The sequence below is a fragment of the Oryctolagus cuniculus genome, chromosome 4 (genome assembly GCF_051225735.1).
Source record: "Oryctolagus cuniculus isolate XC-2025 breed Fujian yellow rabbit chromosome 4, ASM5122573v1, whole genome shotgun sequence".
NCBI lineage: Eukaryota > Metazoa > Chordata > Mammalia > Lagomorpha > Leporidae > Oryctolagus > Oryctolagus cuniculus.
Window position 1 is genome coordinate 3,979,205 of NC_142870.1, and position 15,845 is coordinate 3,995,049.

The window sequence follows — 15,845 nt, forward strand, 5'->3', positions numbered from 1 at the left end:
GAGTCTCAGCTGTTAACCAGCCGAGATAACGGAACCCCGCCTCCCACCGCACGCCCTCGCCTTCCCTCCCAGACAGCTCAAGTCTCTGCTCACGGGCAGGAAGTCAGCTCCCTGCTTCCCGGGAGAGACCCCCGGGCAGAGCAGACGGACAAACCACCAACGAAGCCAAAGAAACGGAACTCGGTTTTCTCGTGAAAGTGCTTCGGCTTAGCTGTCGGTGTGCGTGACGCCGACCAGCGTAGACTCCTCTGGGCCCTGCCCCACCTCTGCTGCTGCAGGGTGGGGGTGGGGCCTGGGGTCCTGCAGTCAGGCCACCTGCTACCCCCACCCGGGCAAAGTCTGATCAGAGGTAGTTTGTCCACCTCTCCCACAGCAATACCACAAGGGTACTGGGTGCACAAGAGGGGGTCTCCTTCCTCCTGCACCCCGACAGAACTTCACATTCGGAAGGCGGAGCCCAGAGGTCCCCGGGGGGGGGCCTGCTGCTCTGTTCCCCACTCAGAATGGGGAGGCCCCTGCTGCTCCTCCGGCCGTCACATCCCGCCTCCCCGTCCCACTGAGCCGGCCGGTCCAACACGCTCTCACACTAAGGACACAGAAGCTTCCTGCAAGCTAACCGGGGTTCCAAACGCTATCCAGAGAGACAGCGAGGACATTAGTCAAGGCTTGCCTTTTTTTTTTTTGTTTTTGGTGGCACACCTGGGCCATTTGGCATCACCAGCCCCATAAAGCCTGAAGCCCAATTCACTGTTTTGGTTTAGAACAAGGTGATTTTTTTTATTATCATTTTTTTTCTTGGAAGTAGGAAAGATGAATCGGAAGCTTTAAAAAATCAAGAATCAAAATACAGTGACTCTGGAAGGCCTCAGCAGCAGGGAGCCAGGGTCCCCGGGCAGCGAGGGCGCCCGCCGCGGCCCAGGCCTGCAGCCCTTGAAGCGCCGGCTCCCCGGCTGCCCGGGGCCGGGCGCCTCATTTCCAGCGGTGCCTGACGAGGGAGGATTCGTCGTTGACCAGCTCGGGGTCCCGGGCGCCGTGCCGACACCGCAGCGGGAGCAGCAGCAGCGCGATGAGGGTGAGGAGGATGGCCCCGCACACGCTCATGAGCGCGTAGGAGATGATCCACAGGGTGGGCTCCTGCAGAGACTGGGCGGGGACGCAGCTGCTGGCCAAGTCGTCCGTCGAGAACGGCCCAGAGATTTCCGACACCGGAGCGCCCGCGATTTCTGGGGAGACAGGAGGGGAAGAAGCTAGAGCGGTGGAGTGAGCCGTGCACCTGCAGCCCGGGACGCTGACGGCCCCGGGCGGGCTTAGCAAACCACAGTGAGAGCGGCCAAGTGGGCACAGTGGGAGGTCTCTGTGGCTCTGCCATTCGGGGGGGTCTGGTCCCCAAGAACAGGTGTGGGAGTTGAGCCTGAGCTCCGGCAGGAAACAGCCACCAGCAAGCGCCTGCCAGCGCCCGGGAACACAGGATGCTGCCCTCACCTAGCTGGAGCCCCAGGTGCCCAGCGCCGCGGTCAGCAAGCGAGATCCAAGGGCCAAGTCCGCCCGCCGCCACTTCTGGGAAACCTTGGCTTCCGGGGACACAGCCGGATCCCTCCGGTCACGCGCTGCTGTGGCAGGGGCGGGACACGGCCCAGGCCGCTGCTCGCAGAGCCCAGAGCCCGGGTTCCCGGCCCCCAAGGGGGACGGTCAGCCGTCCCTGGCCTACAGCACGAAGTATTTAACAAACGCCATGGGTGACTATGAACACCCTGCTTTCTGGCTACCAGGCGACACTGGTAGGGTAGAAAAATTTTAAGCAACTAAAAACCCGCTCATCGGTTCACCAGCTGCACAGAATCAGTGCTTGAGAGCGACCCTGTGCTCGCTCCGTCGGCGCCACAAAGTCGGCCCCGTGCTTGCTCCTCGATGCCACAAAGCCGGCCCCGTGCTTGCTCCTCGATGCCACAAAGCCGGCCCCGTGCTTGCTCCGTCGACGCCGCAAAGCTGGCCCCGTGCTCGCTCCGTCGACGCCACAAAGCCGGCACAAAGTCCCAGCCGGGCTGGTCACTGCGCCTGCACTGCGCGCAGGACTCGCCGATCTTTGCACGTCGTTCGATGCTCAGCCACACTGCTTTGATGCCAAAGCACACAGGCCTGGACACATCCCCTGAGCTCGCCCGTCTCCCGTCTGCGGCCAGTGAGGCGGCTTCCGGCGGCGTCCTACTGTCGAAAGCTGGGTGAGAAACAGCTTTGTTTCCTACCCAGATCTTTGCTCGTAGTCTCGAGAAAGCTGCTGAGAGGAAAACCATGGGCCGAGCGAGGCTCACTTTCAAGTCCTGACAAACTCCCAAGAGGAGGACAGCACCTGCACCTGCACCTGCCCCGGTGGCGCCCACTTCCTGCCGGCAGCGGCCCTCACCCTGGGCTGTGGCCCTCACCCTGGGACTGCGACCCTCACCCTGGGACTGCGGCCCTCACCCTGGGCTGTGGCCCTCACCCTGGACTGCGGCCCTCACCCTGGGACTGCGGCCCTCACCCTGGGCTGTGGCCCTCACCCTGGGCTGCGGCCCTAATCCTGGGCTGTGGCCCTCACCCTGGGACTGCGGCCCTCACCCTGGGCTGTGGCCCTCACCCTGGGCTGTGGCCCTCACCCTGGGCTGCGGCCCTAATCCTGGGCTGTGGCCCTCACCCTGGGACTGCGGCCCTCACCCTGGGCTGTGGCCCTCACCCTGGGACTGCGGCCCTCATCCTGGGCTGTGACCCTCACCCTGGGACTGCGGCCCTCACCCTGGGCTGTGACCCTCACCCTGGGACTGCGGCCCTCACCCTGGGCTGTGGCCCTCGCCCTGGGACTGCGGCCCTCATCCTGGGCTGTGACCCTCACCCTGGGACTGCGGCCCTCATCCTGGGCTGTGACCCTCACCCTGGGACTGCGGCCCTCACCCTGGGCTGTGGCCCTCGCCCTGGGCTGTGGCCCTCACCCTGGGACTACAGCCCTCACCCTGGGACTGCGGCCCTCACCCTGGGACTGTGGCCCTCACCCTGGGCTGTGGCCCTCACCCTGGGCTGTGGCCCTCACCCTGGGCTGCACTCTCTACAGGCTCAGGTCACTAACAGGGCCTGTGCCAACCACACCCGGCCGTTTCTACCTCTGCCACGCTGCCTGTCTCTTCCCCACCGGTGAGGAAGCGTCTTTGAGATGGCCCAGACTTTACCCACGCGTGAATGTCTTCCCACAGGAGGTCGTCTGTCTTTTTAACCGATACGATGGTGAAGGGGAAACACGTGTGGAGCAGACAACGGTGGCCCCGCTACAGAGAGCCCAGGGCAGCTGAGGGCGACTCGAAGGCCTGGTGTCCAGCCAAGATCAACCTTCCCATGGGCAACAACCAAGTGCTGCACGAAACGGACGGCAACGATGCCTCCAAGATACTAAAACCAGGCAAGGGCAGACGCCAGTCCTGAGAGCTGGGACGGAAACCCAGGGCCCCGGCCTCAGGGACAGGGCTCAGGCAGAGCCGTGGTGTCCCCGAGGAGATGGGGACAAGTCCAGGAAGTCACTGCTCGACGTGCAGGGTGGTGACGCAGAGGGCACAGCTGCCGCGGGAGAGACTCCGGGATCCCGAGGCCTCCCGTGAGCCTTCCTGTGAGCGGAGCGGCCTCTGGACCCCGGGGTCTGCATCCGGGGAGTGACCCAATGGCTGAAGGCGCTTGAAAGAAGAAAACTGCGAGAGGCCCAAACAGGTGCAACCTTTTCATCCTCATTAACCCGGACGATGCAGGCTAAGAGCTGCTAACCCAGCGCTATGCGTATCAGCCTCCTGGAGCTGACGTAAAGTCTGCAGGGAGGTGCGTGGGCTCCGTGCCCTTGCAATGCTATTTTCCAGAAGGTTCTTGAGGCCCCGCAGATTCTGGTACCCAGGCTGGGTCCCGAGGATGCTGAGTGATGACTGTTCCCACCAGAGCACCGGGAAGACCGGTGGAGGCAGCGCCGGGAAGGGTGGAAGGAAAACACCTGGAGCTCACGCAGGGCGAGGGTCCTGCCTGCTCCCGCTGGCTCCTGTCCACCCTGTGTCCCAGAGTGAGGAGGGGACAGCCACCAGCCCCCAACAACTTACAGGGCATCCACCAGAGAGCCAAGAAGAGTCTCTGTTATGGGAAAAACCAGCCCCAGGCGAAACCCTCTCCTGACTCCAGTGAGACCAGAAGCCTCAGGCTGTTCCTGACCTGTGGGGAGCAACCCGGACTAGACTAAGTTACTGGAATTAAGACTTATTCTATGCATCTGCTCTCCCACAATATGGTGCTGAGAAGGGAGAAACAGCTTCTACACAGCTGCCTCCAGTTCAACCAATAAACTGTAGGACCTGCTCCTGATTGGAGGAGAGCAGCGTACTCGGCGTGTGGGTAGCAGAGTTGGGATTGGTGGAAGAGGACTATAAAGGAGGAGAGAGACAACATGCACCGGGAACAGCTATCTGAAGGAACACCTGTGCAGCCCCCGAGAGAGCCAGCCGGCGGTGTGCCGCTCCCCCGCGGAAGTGGGGAAAGTGGCAGGGGGAACCGCCCTTCCACGGAGGTGGAAGGGTCGGTAGCCAACCCGGGAAGAACCAGCAGCAAACCTGGGGAGGGCCGAGCAGACGAAAGAACAGCGCAGGGTCCTGTGTCGTTCCTCCATGAAGAGGGGGAGCGACACTGACCCACCCAGCCGTCACCGGGATGAGCACGAGCGCCCAGGCCCCACCAGGTCGCGTCACAGAGCCGGAGTCCCAGGGACGACTCCCCGGTGGCTCAGCTGGACGCCGCGGCTGGGCGCTTACAAGCTGCCAGTGCTGACTGCTCACTTGTCTGGAGGCCAAGTTCAAGGCTCCGGAAGATTCTGTGCTTGGTGAGCGTCTCTCCCTGGCTCACAGGCAGCTGTCTTCCCACCGTGTCCTCGTGACTGGGAGGGGTGAGGGGGTCTTTTGGGGTCTCCAAGGCCCCGTCCCCAAACGCCATCACCTTGGGGTTCAGCTTCTATATAGGAACTCTGGAGAGACGCAACGCATCCCGGCTACAGCACCACCTGTGCAAAAAAGCAGTGGAGCAGAACTCACAAGGGAAATAAACCACAGTCAAGCGCCACCGAGCAGGCAGTGACACAGACGACAGCGAGAGCAGACAGCGGAGACAGCCATCGTGCTGACTCTCCTCCACCAGCAAGAGGGAAGAGTGGCCACGGTCAGCAGCCCCGAGGAAGAACCCAACAAAACTTCTGCACATAAAGCTGCTGTGTAACAGCTGACAACCAAGCTGACAACCACACTGAAAAAAGGCCAGAGATCCTGAAGACATAGTGGTGGGGACTATGCCGAGAGAGAGAGAGAGAGAGAGAGAGAGAGAGGAGAGACCAAACAATAGAGACAGCACACCAGTTAGCGGAGGGGAGATTTCAGGCTACTACATGGGACAATCAGAGCTCTCAGGAGCGAAGAGGGGGGAGAGAGAGAAATTCCTTGAAGAAGCAATAACTGACATTTTCCCAGATTTAATGGGGAACCAGAAGCCCAGACCCAGGAGGTTCTAAGAACTCCAAGCACAAGGAACACGACACGGAACACAGCAGCGACTGCTGAAACACAGCCCTAAGAGAGGGCGTTGGAGCGGAGAGAAAGCAGGAGGAAGCCGTGCACATGAGAGGGAAACCAGGCGTTCAGAGTCCACACTGGGACCCGTGCAAGAGAGACCACAGAGCGAGGACATCCATGAAGCCAGGAGGTAGGGGAAGTCCCCGGCAGCCACAGGTCCACACTTGTAACCACAGGTCAGCACCTGCAACCACAGGTCCGCATCTGTACCACAGGTCCACACCTGTAACCACAGGACCACACCTGTACACAGGACCACACTGTACACAGGACCACACCTGTAACCACAGGTCCACACCTGTACACAGGACCACACCTGTACACAGGACCACACCTGTACACAGGACCACACCTGTAACCACAGGTCCACACCTGTAACCACAGGTCCACACCTGTACACAGGACCACACCTGTAACCACAGGTCCACACCTGTAACCACAGGTCCACACCTGTACACAGGACCACAACTGTACACAGGACCACAACTGTACACAGGACCACACCTGTACACAGGACCACACCTGTACACAGGTCCACACCTGTACCACAGCTCCACACCTGTACACAGGTCCACACCTGTAACCACAGGACCACACCTGTACACAGGACCACACTGTACACAGGACCACACCTGTACACAGCTCCACACCTGTAACCACAGGTCCTCACCTGTACACAGGACCACACTGTACACAGGACCACACCTGTAACCACAGGACCACACCTGTAACCACAGGTCCTCACCTGTACACAGGACCACACTGTGCACAGGACCACACCTGTAACCACAGGTCTACACCTGTACACAGGACCACACCTGTAACCACAGCTCCACACCTGTACAAAGGACCACACCTGTACACAGGACCACACCTGTACACAGGACCACACCTGTACACGGGACCACACCAGTACACAGGTCCTCACCTGTACACAGGTCCTCACCTGTACACAGGACCACACCTGTACCACAGGACCACACCTGTACCATAGGACCACACCTGTACACAGGACCACATCTGTACCACAGGACCACACCTGTACACAGGACCACACCAGTACCACAGGTCCACACCAGTACCACAGGACCACACTGTACACAGGACCACACCTGTACACAGGACCACACCAGTACACAGGACCACACCTGTAACCACAGGTCCACACCTGTACACAGGACCACACCTGTACACAGGTCCACACCTGTAACCACAGGTCCACACCTGTACACAGGACCACACCTGTAACCACAGGTCCACACCTGTACACAGGTCCACACCTGTACACAGGACCACACCTGTACACAGGACCACACCTGTACATAGGTCCACGCCTGGCAGCCACAGGTGTGCACCCAGCAACCACAGCTTTCTAAAATGAAGGTCGCCGTTCGCAGCCCCGTGGAAGCCGGCAGAACTCTTCCCAGGTGGACGCGCACTGCAGCGGCTCCTGGAGGCGGGGCAAGGAGCACACTGGGTGGGACGTGGGGGCCGCACGGGCGCTGCGCACCAGGAGCGGGGATCGCCAGGCAGCGTGCAGCTCTTCCCTGGCAGCCGTAGCGACCGGAAGAGGGAATGGACCCACTGACGCGGAACAAGCGGCGCTTGGGCGGTTTACAACACGCTCGTCAGTAAGCCGTGTGGACAGAGGCCCAGCTCTGCACGGCTCTCGGACCACGGGAGCTGGTGGCCTGTGGCAAGCCCGACAGCAACTGACAGCCTCCCAGAGAAGACGCAGGGCCAGTGAGCCAGCCACACCCGATGCGAAACAGGCAGGAAAAGAGGCAAAGCGGAGATGGCGACAGGTGAGACAGAGGACACAGGCCGAACACCCCGGAGTGAACATCCCGAGATCCCAAACCCGCAGCGTTTTCAGCGTCAACCTGGCGGTGCAGCTGGACACTGCCACGCATGACGTGAGGTGACGTAGTGGAAGGGAGGCTCACAAACAAACAAACAAACCCCAGACAAGCGAACCTGGACAGGGCCACCCCAGCCTGGTGCATAAAGTGTGTACAGAACAGAGATGGATTTTGTATTTAGATTTGGGCTCCATCTACAAGACCTCATTACCTAGATGCAAATATTCCAAAATTAAAAAAAAAAAATCCAGCTGGCGCCACGGCTCACTAGGCTAATCCTTCGCCTGCGGCGCCAGCACACCAGGTTCTAGTCCCGGTCGGGGCGCCAGGTTTTGTCCCGGTTGCCCCTCTTCCAGGCCAGCTCTCTGCTGTGGCCCGGGAGTGCAGTGGAGGATGGCCAGGTGCTTGGGCCCTGCACCCCATGGGAGACCAGGAGAGGCACCTGGCTCCTGGCTTCTGATCTGCGCGGTGTGCCGGTCGCAGCGCGCCAGTCGCAGCGGCCATTGGAGGGTGAACCAACAGAAAAGGAAGACCTTTCTCTCTGTCTGTCTGTCTGTCTCTCTCTCTCACTGTCCACTCTGCCTGTCAAAAAAAAAAAAAAAAAAATCCCAAAGTCCTGGTCCCAAGTCTCCCGATGAGGCTTCCTTGCCTGCGGTGAGACGGCAGACTTAACCCTAAGTCGTCTGCACCAGGGGTCGGCATTTTATTCCTGCCACATAGTCTGGATCTGGCCTGATGACTTTGATTGCTGATCTTGGTCTAAGTGTCGTGAGGTTGTTAAGTGAGATAATAAGTAGGGCCAGGGGCCGGCACGGTGGCATAGCGGGTAAAGTCACCCACCGCCTGCAGTGCCGGCATCCCATATGGTTACCGGTTCAAGTCCCAGCTGCTCCTCTTCCCATCCAGCTCTCTGCTATGGCCTGGGAAAGTAGTGGAAGATGGCCCAAGTCCTTCGGCCCCTGCACCCACGTGGGAGACCCAGAGGAAGCTCCTGGCTTCTGGCTTCAGATTGGCACAGTTCCAGTCATTGTGGCCAATTTGGGAGTGAACCAGCAGATAGAAGACCTCTCTCTCTCTCTCTGCCTCTCCTTCTCTCTCTGTAACTCTGACTTTCAAATAAATAAATAAATAAATAAATCTTAAAAAAAAGATAACAAGCAGGGCCTGCGTATATCCTTTCAAGGCAACGACTTCAACATGTTGAAGGGATGGAAAAAGACGCAGCCCATTAACGCGCGTAGTAGTCGCTTTCCATTCTTATCACAGAACACCCAAGGCAGCTAACAGGTCTGCAGGTGCAAGGCCTAGGACTCCTCTGGCGATGGCACTTTCTGGAAGAATCTCGAGGCAGCACAAAGCAACACACAGAGCCTGTTTGTGTCTCTGTCCTTCGTCATTTTTTTTTTTTAAGGCAGGAGGGAGCGCTGGAAGGTGGGGATATGGAGTAGGGCCACAGGTCCAGCACTTAGGTATCTTTTTTTTTTTTTAATTATCTATTGATTTGAAAGGGAGACACACAGACAGAGAGAGAGAGAGAGAGAGAATATTTAATCTGCTGGTTCACTCCCTAAATGGCCACAATGCCTGGAATGTGGCCAGTCTAAAGCCAGGAGCTTCTTCCATGTCTCCCACATGGGTGCAGGGGTCCAAGGCCTTGAGCCATCTTCCACTGCTTTCCCAGGTGCATTGTCAGAGAGCTGGATCAGAAGTGGGGAGCCGGGACTTGAACCAGCACCACCTGCTACACCACAGCGTCCCGGCCCTCATCTTATGCAGCCCTGGGGTTCAGTCGCAGGGGCCATACTGCCAGCTGACCTAACCTCACCACTTTCCAACAGCCGGGCCTTACTGCCCTTCATGTATGACCTTGGGGAGTGAGCCCCTGGCGAGCCTGGGGAGTAAGTCACAAACCCACAGCAGTGCTAACGGGAAGGACCCAGAGGGACTGCATGGGTGTCAGACACAGAGACTGAGCGGACAGTGTCCCCGGGGGCAGCGATGCCAGCCTCGCGAGGGCAGAGCACTCGTCTCACACCCAGGGCTCCACCCGAAACGCTGTGCACCTAACAACAGCGTCTCTGCCTACAACAACGGATGAGGGAGACGACAGCAACACAGGAGTTGGCATCCCACGCTCAACAGCAGAGCGAGGAGGGCAAGTCGCCACGACACGGGGCACCTGAGCCACGCGGCCGCCCCCCGCGCTGACGGACGGTCCCCCGCCACAGCAGGCCGCGCAAGGGGTCCTCAAACCTTCACGGATGTTACCCAAGAACGATGCGTGGATTGAAACGCCTTCCCCAGCGGAACAAACGCATCTCTCCACTCAGCGCTGTGACAGATTTTGTGCAGTACCCTCGGGCATCCCTCAGGGGCAGCCGCTGTGGCGTAGCGGGTTCATCCTCTGCCTGCAGTGCCAGCATCCCACATGGGCACCGGTTCGAGTCCTGGCTGCTCCACTTCCGATCCAGCTCTCTGCTGTGGCCTGGCTAAGCAACAGAAGATGCCCAAGTCCTTGGGCCCCTGCACCCATGTGAGAGACCCAGAGGAAGCTCCTGGCTCCTGGCTTTGGATCGGTCCAGCTACGGCCATTGTGGCCATTTAGGGAGTTAACCAGCGGATGGAAGACCTCTCTCTCTCTCTGTAATTCTACCCCTCAAATAAATAAAAATCTTAAAAAATACATGAACTATTGCCACACAAAGCAGCCTGGGTAAGTCTCAACAGAAAGGCCACGTGCTGTGCATCCCAACAAGTGGGGACTCGGCGCTGGTGACAGAAGGCACACAGGCATCGCCCGGGCTGCAGAGGGGTACGGAGGGGTACGGAGGGGTGCGGGGCTGGAGGCAGGAGCAGTGAGCCACAGAGGAGGGCAGCAGCTGGCTTGGGGGACGGTGTCCAGAGCACAAATGGACCAGACCGTACTTTTCCAACATGCACTGTCGACCCGATGCCGATTAAAAATCAAAAGAATGTGGCAGTGAGGTAATGATGTGCAAGAAGACACAGGCGTGTGACGGCCTTCGGGTTAGGAAGAAAGCCGGTTTCCTTCAGGCGGGGCCCACAGGAATGGGGTGCCGGGCTGGTCTTCGCGTCGGACGTTCAAGTCCACACACGCTTCATCAGACCCGCTCTGTGTGGTGTGTGTGTAAAGGCAACAGCACGAAACTGACACGAAACCGACACGAAACCAACACGACCTGGGTTTCTCGGTGGGTGCACAGGAATCGCCCTTCTCACCCGGAGAGCTGCGTGTGGCGAGTAACGTTGCGGGAAGACACTTGTCTTTGTTGCGGCCTGAGGTGTTCCCTGGAAACAACCAGGTTCTCACGTTTGCTTAGGGGCCACCAAGCTTAAACCAGAGGAAAGCCGACTTCAGACGCCTCCGGGAGAGGCCTCCCAGGCATGGCCCCGCTGGCGCTCAGCACGGCCATGGCACCGCCACCGATTATGTTCCCAGGGCAGCCTTTGGCTTCTTTGTGGGCTCGTTTATGCAAGTCCACGGCACACACCGGGGGTGGAGGCAGGGACCGGGGCTTCCGGCCTTCAGGCCTTGGCTCCCTCCTGTGACCGCGTGATCCTGGCCGAGTGCCTTCCTGCCCCTCAGCTCGCTCATCTGTACAATGGGGGCATCCACAGCGTCCACAGGCCACAGTCGTGGAGGGAGGAGACCAAAGGTAACAGATGCTAAGGCTTATGTTGAAAAAGAAATCTGGGGGCCGGCGCTGTGGCGTAGGGGGCTCAGCGCCCACCTGCAGCACTGGCATCCCATGTGGGTGCCTGTTTGAGTCCCGGCTGCTCCTCTTCCAATCCAGCTCTCTGCTGTGGCCTGGGAAAGCAGTGGAAGATGCCCAAGTGCTTGGACCCTGCACCCATGTGGGAGACCTGGAAGAAGTACCTGGCTCTTGGCTTCAGATCAGCCTAGCTCCGGTCATTGCAGCCATCTGGGGAGTGGACCAGGGAATGGAATACCCTCCCCATCTCTCCCTCTCTCTGTCTGTAACTCTACCTCTCAAATAAATAAATAAAATCTTTAAAAAACAAAACCACCCAATTTCGATCCTGCTAAGTGCATGGGATTGGGCCTTCATCTTGTTCCTGGGGTGAGGTCAGTGCTATGGACATGTGCACTGCCAGTTTATGGCTATTTTTAATTCTTTCAACAATGACTCATTATAGTTTTAATTGTGTGTTTTCTCTGTGTTGTTCCCCAAAAGTCAGAGCTGGGTGGAGAATGAGTGCCTGTGGCAGAGACGACATTTCACGGGTATGAACGATCACCATCGCGTCTATTTCTCCACAGCAGACAAAATCAAGCAAACGCTCCCTCCAGACCGTGTCTCTGGGCTGCCATGCTGTCTGAGCCGGCATGGCTTACTCACAGAAGAACGTTCCGGACTCACAGGACAGGGGTCTGGACCCAGGGCCAGCGCCGTCTGCAGCTGCGTGAAAAACACTGAGCACCGGGGCCGCGGCGGCCTGTGCCACAGAAGACAGAGCAGCCGGATGCGGGTCTCGGGGTGCCGGGCTGTGGCACCGCTGATTATACGCCCCGCGGGTGGTGGAGGCGTGTCCCCGAGACGCTATTCTGAACAGCCAGCTCGCCTATTTTTAAACATGAGCCCTACCAGAAGATCTACTTTAAACCCGAGGCAAGACAAATTCACAGCAAAGTGATCGGCACAGTCCACGATGTGTCTCAAGTTGTGCAAGCTGAAGCCACGCGGCTCTGGGTGCTAAATGTCTGCTTCTATAAAAAGAGGACGGGTGGCATTTCAGGACTTTCGGATACATTCAGAAAACAAGGAGTTGCTGACTTCAACATTCTGTCATTTTCCTACCCACAGAGCACCCGGCCCGGGCGCCACACGGGAGCCGGGAAGTGCGCGGCCCCGGCACCTGTCCCAGGCGTTGCTAGGGACCCAGGAGGGCTGGCCCCAGACCACACCCTCGACCCCCGCCTTCTTTGGCTCTGCTCGGGGAGTGCAATGGCGACTTCCAGCCGGGGTTGGGGGCAGGTTGAGGAGAGGCAGGGACAGAGTAAGAGAGACATCCGGGACTTTAACAAAATACACATCACTCCCCACCCACCACCTTTCTGACCCTGGCTGAGAAGGGAGTGACGGCATTGGCCACGCGAGTTCGGCAAAGGTTATGCTGAGTAAGGGGCTCCGCCCACTGCTCCCCGACCCCCCCCCCCCAGCTCAGGATCACCCAAAAAACACAACTAATTATGAACCCAAAACTAACTCACCATTGACAAGCACGCAGCTGAGCTCAGAGCCACCCTCTCCCCAGAAACAGGCCATCGCACTGAGACCACTCTGCCCCGGTGGGGTGGGGGACTCGGCCAGGAGCACCAAGGCATGGGTGCTGGGGCCAGGGTCCTCTGAGTGCCCAGCTCACCGACGCAGGAAGCCAGGAAAAATCGACCAGCAAGGGAGCCTGACTGCCCCAGGACTGAGAGAGGACAAGACAGGATCTCTCGCGAGAAACGGAGTCCCCCGGTCCCCAACTCCAGCTCGGCAGGACTCCGAATTCACGCAGGGAGGCAAGAAATCCTAATGGTTTCACAGTGAGGGCACTCGGCAGAAACAAATGCAGAACACAGCGCGAGGCACACTGACCGCTCACGACAGAAAAATCACCATGCAGGCGGGATAAAGTGTGGGATGGGCAAACAGCGAGCAGACACAAGCAAGGTGAGCGCCCGGCAACCACGGGACAGAAAGCCCGCACGAGACGGCGCTCCAGCGGTGCGCAGAGGGGTCACGCGCTCTCTCCCAGGCCCAGAAGACTTGGAAAGCAGCCACAGGCTGAAGTAGGTCAGGGGAAGGGAACCAAAGAAAGTGGAGCAGGGGCGTTTTGCAAAAAGACTAATGAGGGGTGGGCGCTGCGGCACGGTAGGTTAATCCTCTGCCTGCAGCGCCGCCATCCCATAGGGGAACCAGTTCAAGTCCCGGCTGCTCCACTTTTTTTTTTTTTTTTTAACAGGCAGAGTGAACAGTGAGAGAGAGAGACAGAGAGAAAGGTCTTCCTTTGCCGTTGGTTCACCCTCCAATGGCTGCCACGGCCGGCATGCTGCAGCCAGCGCACCGCGCTGATCCGATGGCAGGAGCCAGGTACTTCTCCTGGTCTCCCATGGGGTGCAGGGCCAAGCACTTGGGCCGTCCTCCACTGCACTCCCTGGTCACAGCAGAGAGCTGGCCCGGAAGAGGGGCAACTGGGACAGAATCCGGCGCCCCGACCGGGACTAGAACCCGGTGTGCCAGCGCCGCAAGGAGGAGGATTAGCCTATTGAGCCACGGCGCCGGCCCCGGCTGCTCCACTTTTGATCCAGCTCTCTGCTTAGGCCTGGGAAGGCAGTGGAAGATGGCCCAAGCTGGGAGATGCGGAAGAAGCTCCTGGCTCCTGGTTTCGGATCAACCCAGCTCCAGCCATTTGGGGAGTGAACCTGTGAAAAGAAGACCTTTCTCTCTGCCTCTCCCTCTCACTGTCTGTAACTCTACGTCTCAAGTAAATAAATAACATCTTTTAAAAAAAGACTAATGAAAGGGGATTAATGCTACCAGATATATCAATGAGCCCCTCACAAACGCTCGCTGGAACTTGGTATGCAATGATTGTGCGGCCCCGATTAAGGAAGGAGAGATGGGTTATGCAATACGAGCTGCGGAAACAGTGGGCTGGTCACCGTGGGGATACATCCCAGGCAAGGTAAACCAAACAAGAATCAGACTAAATCACCAAAAAACTACTTTTGCCACTTAAAGTGTGACAGTAAACCCAAGAGAGTCAGAGCCAAAGACTGAAATATTTAAATACACTAAAGTAAGCATTTGTACAAAAATGCACCATAAGCAACATTTTAAAAATTTACGAGATGCAAGTCACAGGGTTTTGCTCCAGACAAACGACTGCTCACTCCATTACATCAGGAGCTCCTAGAGATCAATGCAGAAACCTAAACCCAACGGGAACACTTGCTGGGGAACAGCGTGTGGCCTGCGTCTGTGGAAGGCACACCTGGCCCACCGCAGAGCTGAGCGGCCACATTACGTCAGAGCTAAGGGCATCGGACGATGCTGGGCAGCTAAGGAACCGTGTGGGCTCCGGGGAACAGCGAGGGGGCCGTCGCTGCCTGGGGAATACTCCGTGCCCCTGGGGACCCCTGCCCGTCGGGACTGCCCTCTTCACCCCCGCGTCCTGCGAACAGCGAAGCCCCCACTGCTCCCGGCTGCACTGGTTAAACTCCCCCAGGCAGGAAATCCCGTCTGCAGGAAACGGCACGTTTTACGGTGAACGGATCAGTCACCGTGGATGATAAACACCTGGGGAACCGGCCCTCGCGGCCTCGGCCTCCACCCGGCCGTGGACGCAGTGTCCCTGCTCGCCCCACGTGCACATCTCTCATCTTCCCCGCTTCCTTCGTCTGGGCGACGCCGTCCCTCCGTTGGGCTAAGCTGACGCCCTGCCGTACTGGACGCAGCAAAGACTCGGCACAGGATCTGAATGGACCGTTTCCAGAAAACACGAATGACTGGAGATGTCGGAACAGAAATTCAACCTCACTCCCAGAAAGCAGAGCAGCTCAAGCAAAGTGCGAGATTCCTGAAAGCTGGAGGCGGCCATGTTGGCCAGGCCGGCGAGGCTCGGTCACAGTCCCAGCAGGGTGCTGGGACAGCCAGGCCCAGTGGGCGTGGCCTCTACAAAAGGCAACGTGACAGCATTTATCAGCATCACGCGTGCTCAGCCCTGTCGCCCAGCCACGCGAGTGCCAGCCGTTTCGTGTGGAGGTTTGATTCCATCCACGTGAATGCGCAGGTATCAGCCATGGCTATTGTCGCGAGCATGTTGTAGAAATACAAGATTGGAAACACCGTAAGTGTCTGTCAATAAGGAACCACTTAAATAAACGACAGGACATCTGTGGGCTAGAACAGGCGTCTCAAAACAAAAAAAAAAAACAATGAGGAAGCACTTTGGTAATGACTGGATTGCTTCTCTGGGAGTTGGCACCATTTATTGTACCTTTTGGATTTTATGTGGCCATTTCGATCACATAAACTAAAGGAAGTCCTAGGCACACTGACATTATTACAGGCCATTATGGAAAAGCAAGCTGGTACACGTGAAAAAGGGCAAAACGGAATTTCTGGATGTGAAAATAGGAAAGTACAGTCAGTGCAATGGAAAATCACTGACTGGATTAAGTGGCGGCGTGGACAGAGCCGCGCAGGGCACCGGGCAGCACGGATGCACCTGAAGAAGTTATGTAGACTACAGTGAAGATAAAGGAAGCAAACGTGAACTAGAAGTTCAGAGACCTCCAGGAAATACGAGAAATCTCACGTTAATCTCCCAGGAGATGCGG

General features: G+C 58.2%; 1 protein-coding gene across 5 annotated transcripts in view; it reads right to left on the minus strand.

The window, feature by feature from the left end:
- Positions 1–750: 750 nt before the first annotated feature.
- Positions 751–15,845, minus strand: part of BACE2 (beta-secretase 2) — an 85,404-nt gene continuing 70,309 nt past the window's right edge. For all 5 annotated transcript variants that reach the window (XM_070073149.2, XM_070073148.1, XM_070073147.1 and 2 more), the window contains one exon: positions 751–1,223. In XM_070073149.2, the coding sequence (XP_069929250.1) occupies positions 970–1,223 (254 nt within the window). In that variant the 3' untranslated portion in view covers positions 751–969. The remainder of the gene's footprint in view (positions 1,224–15,845) is intronic.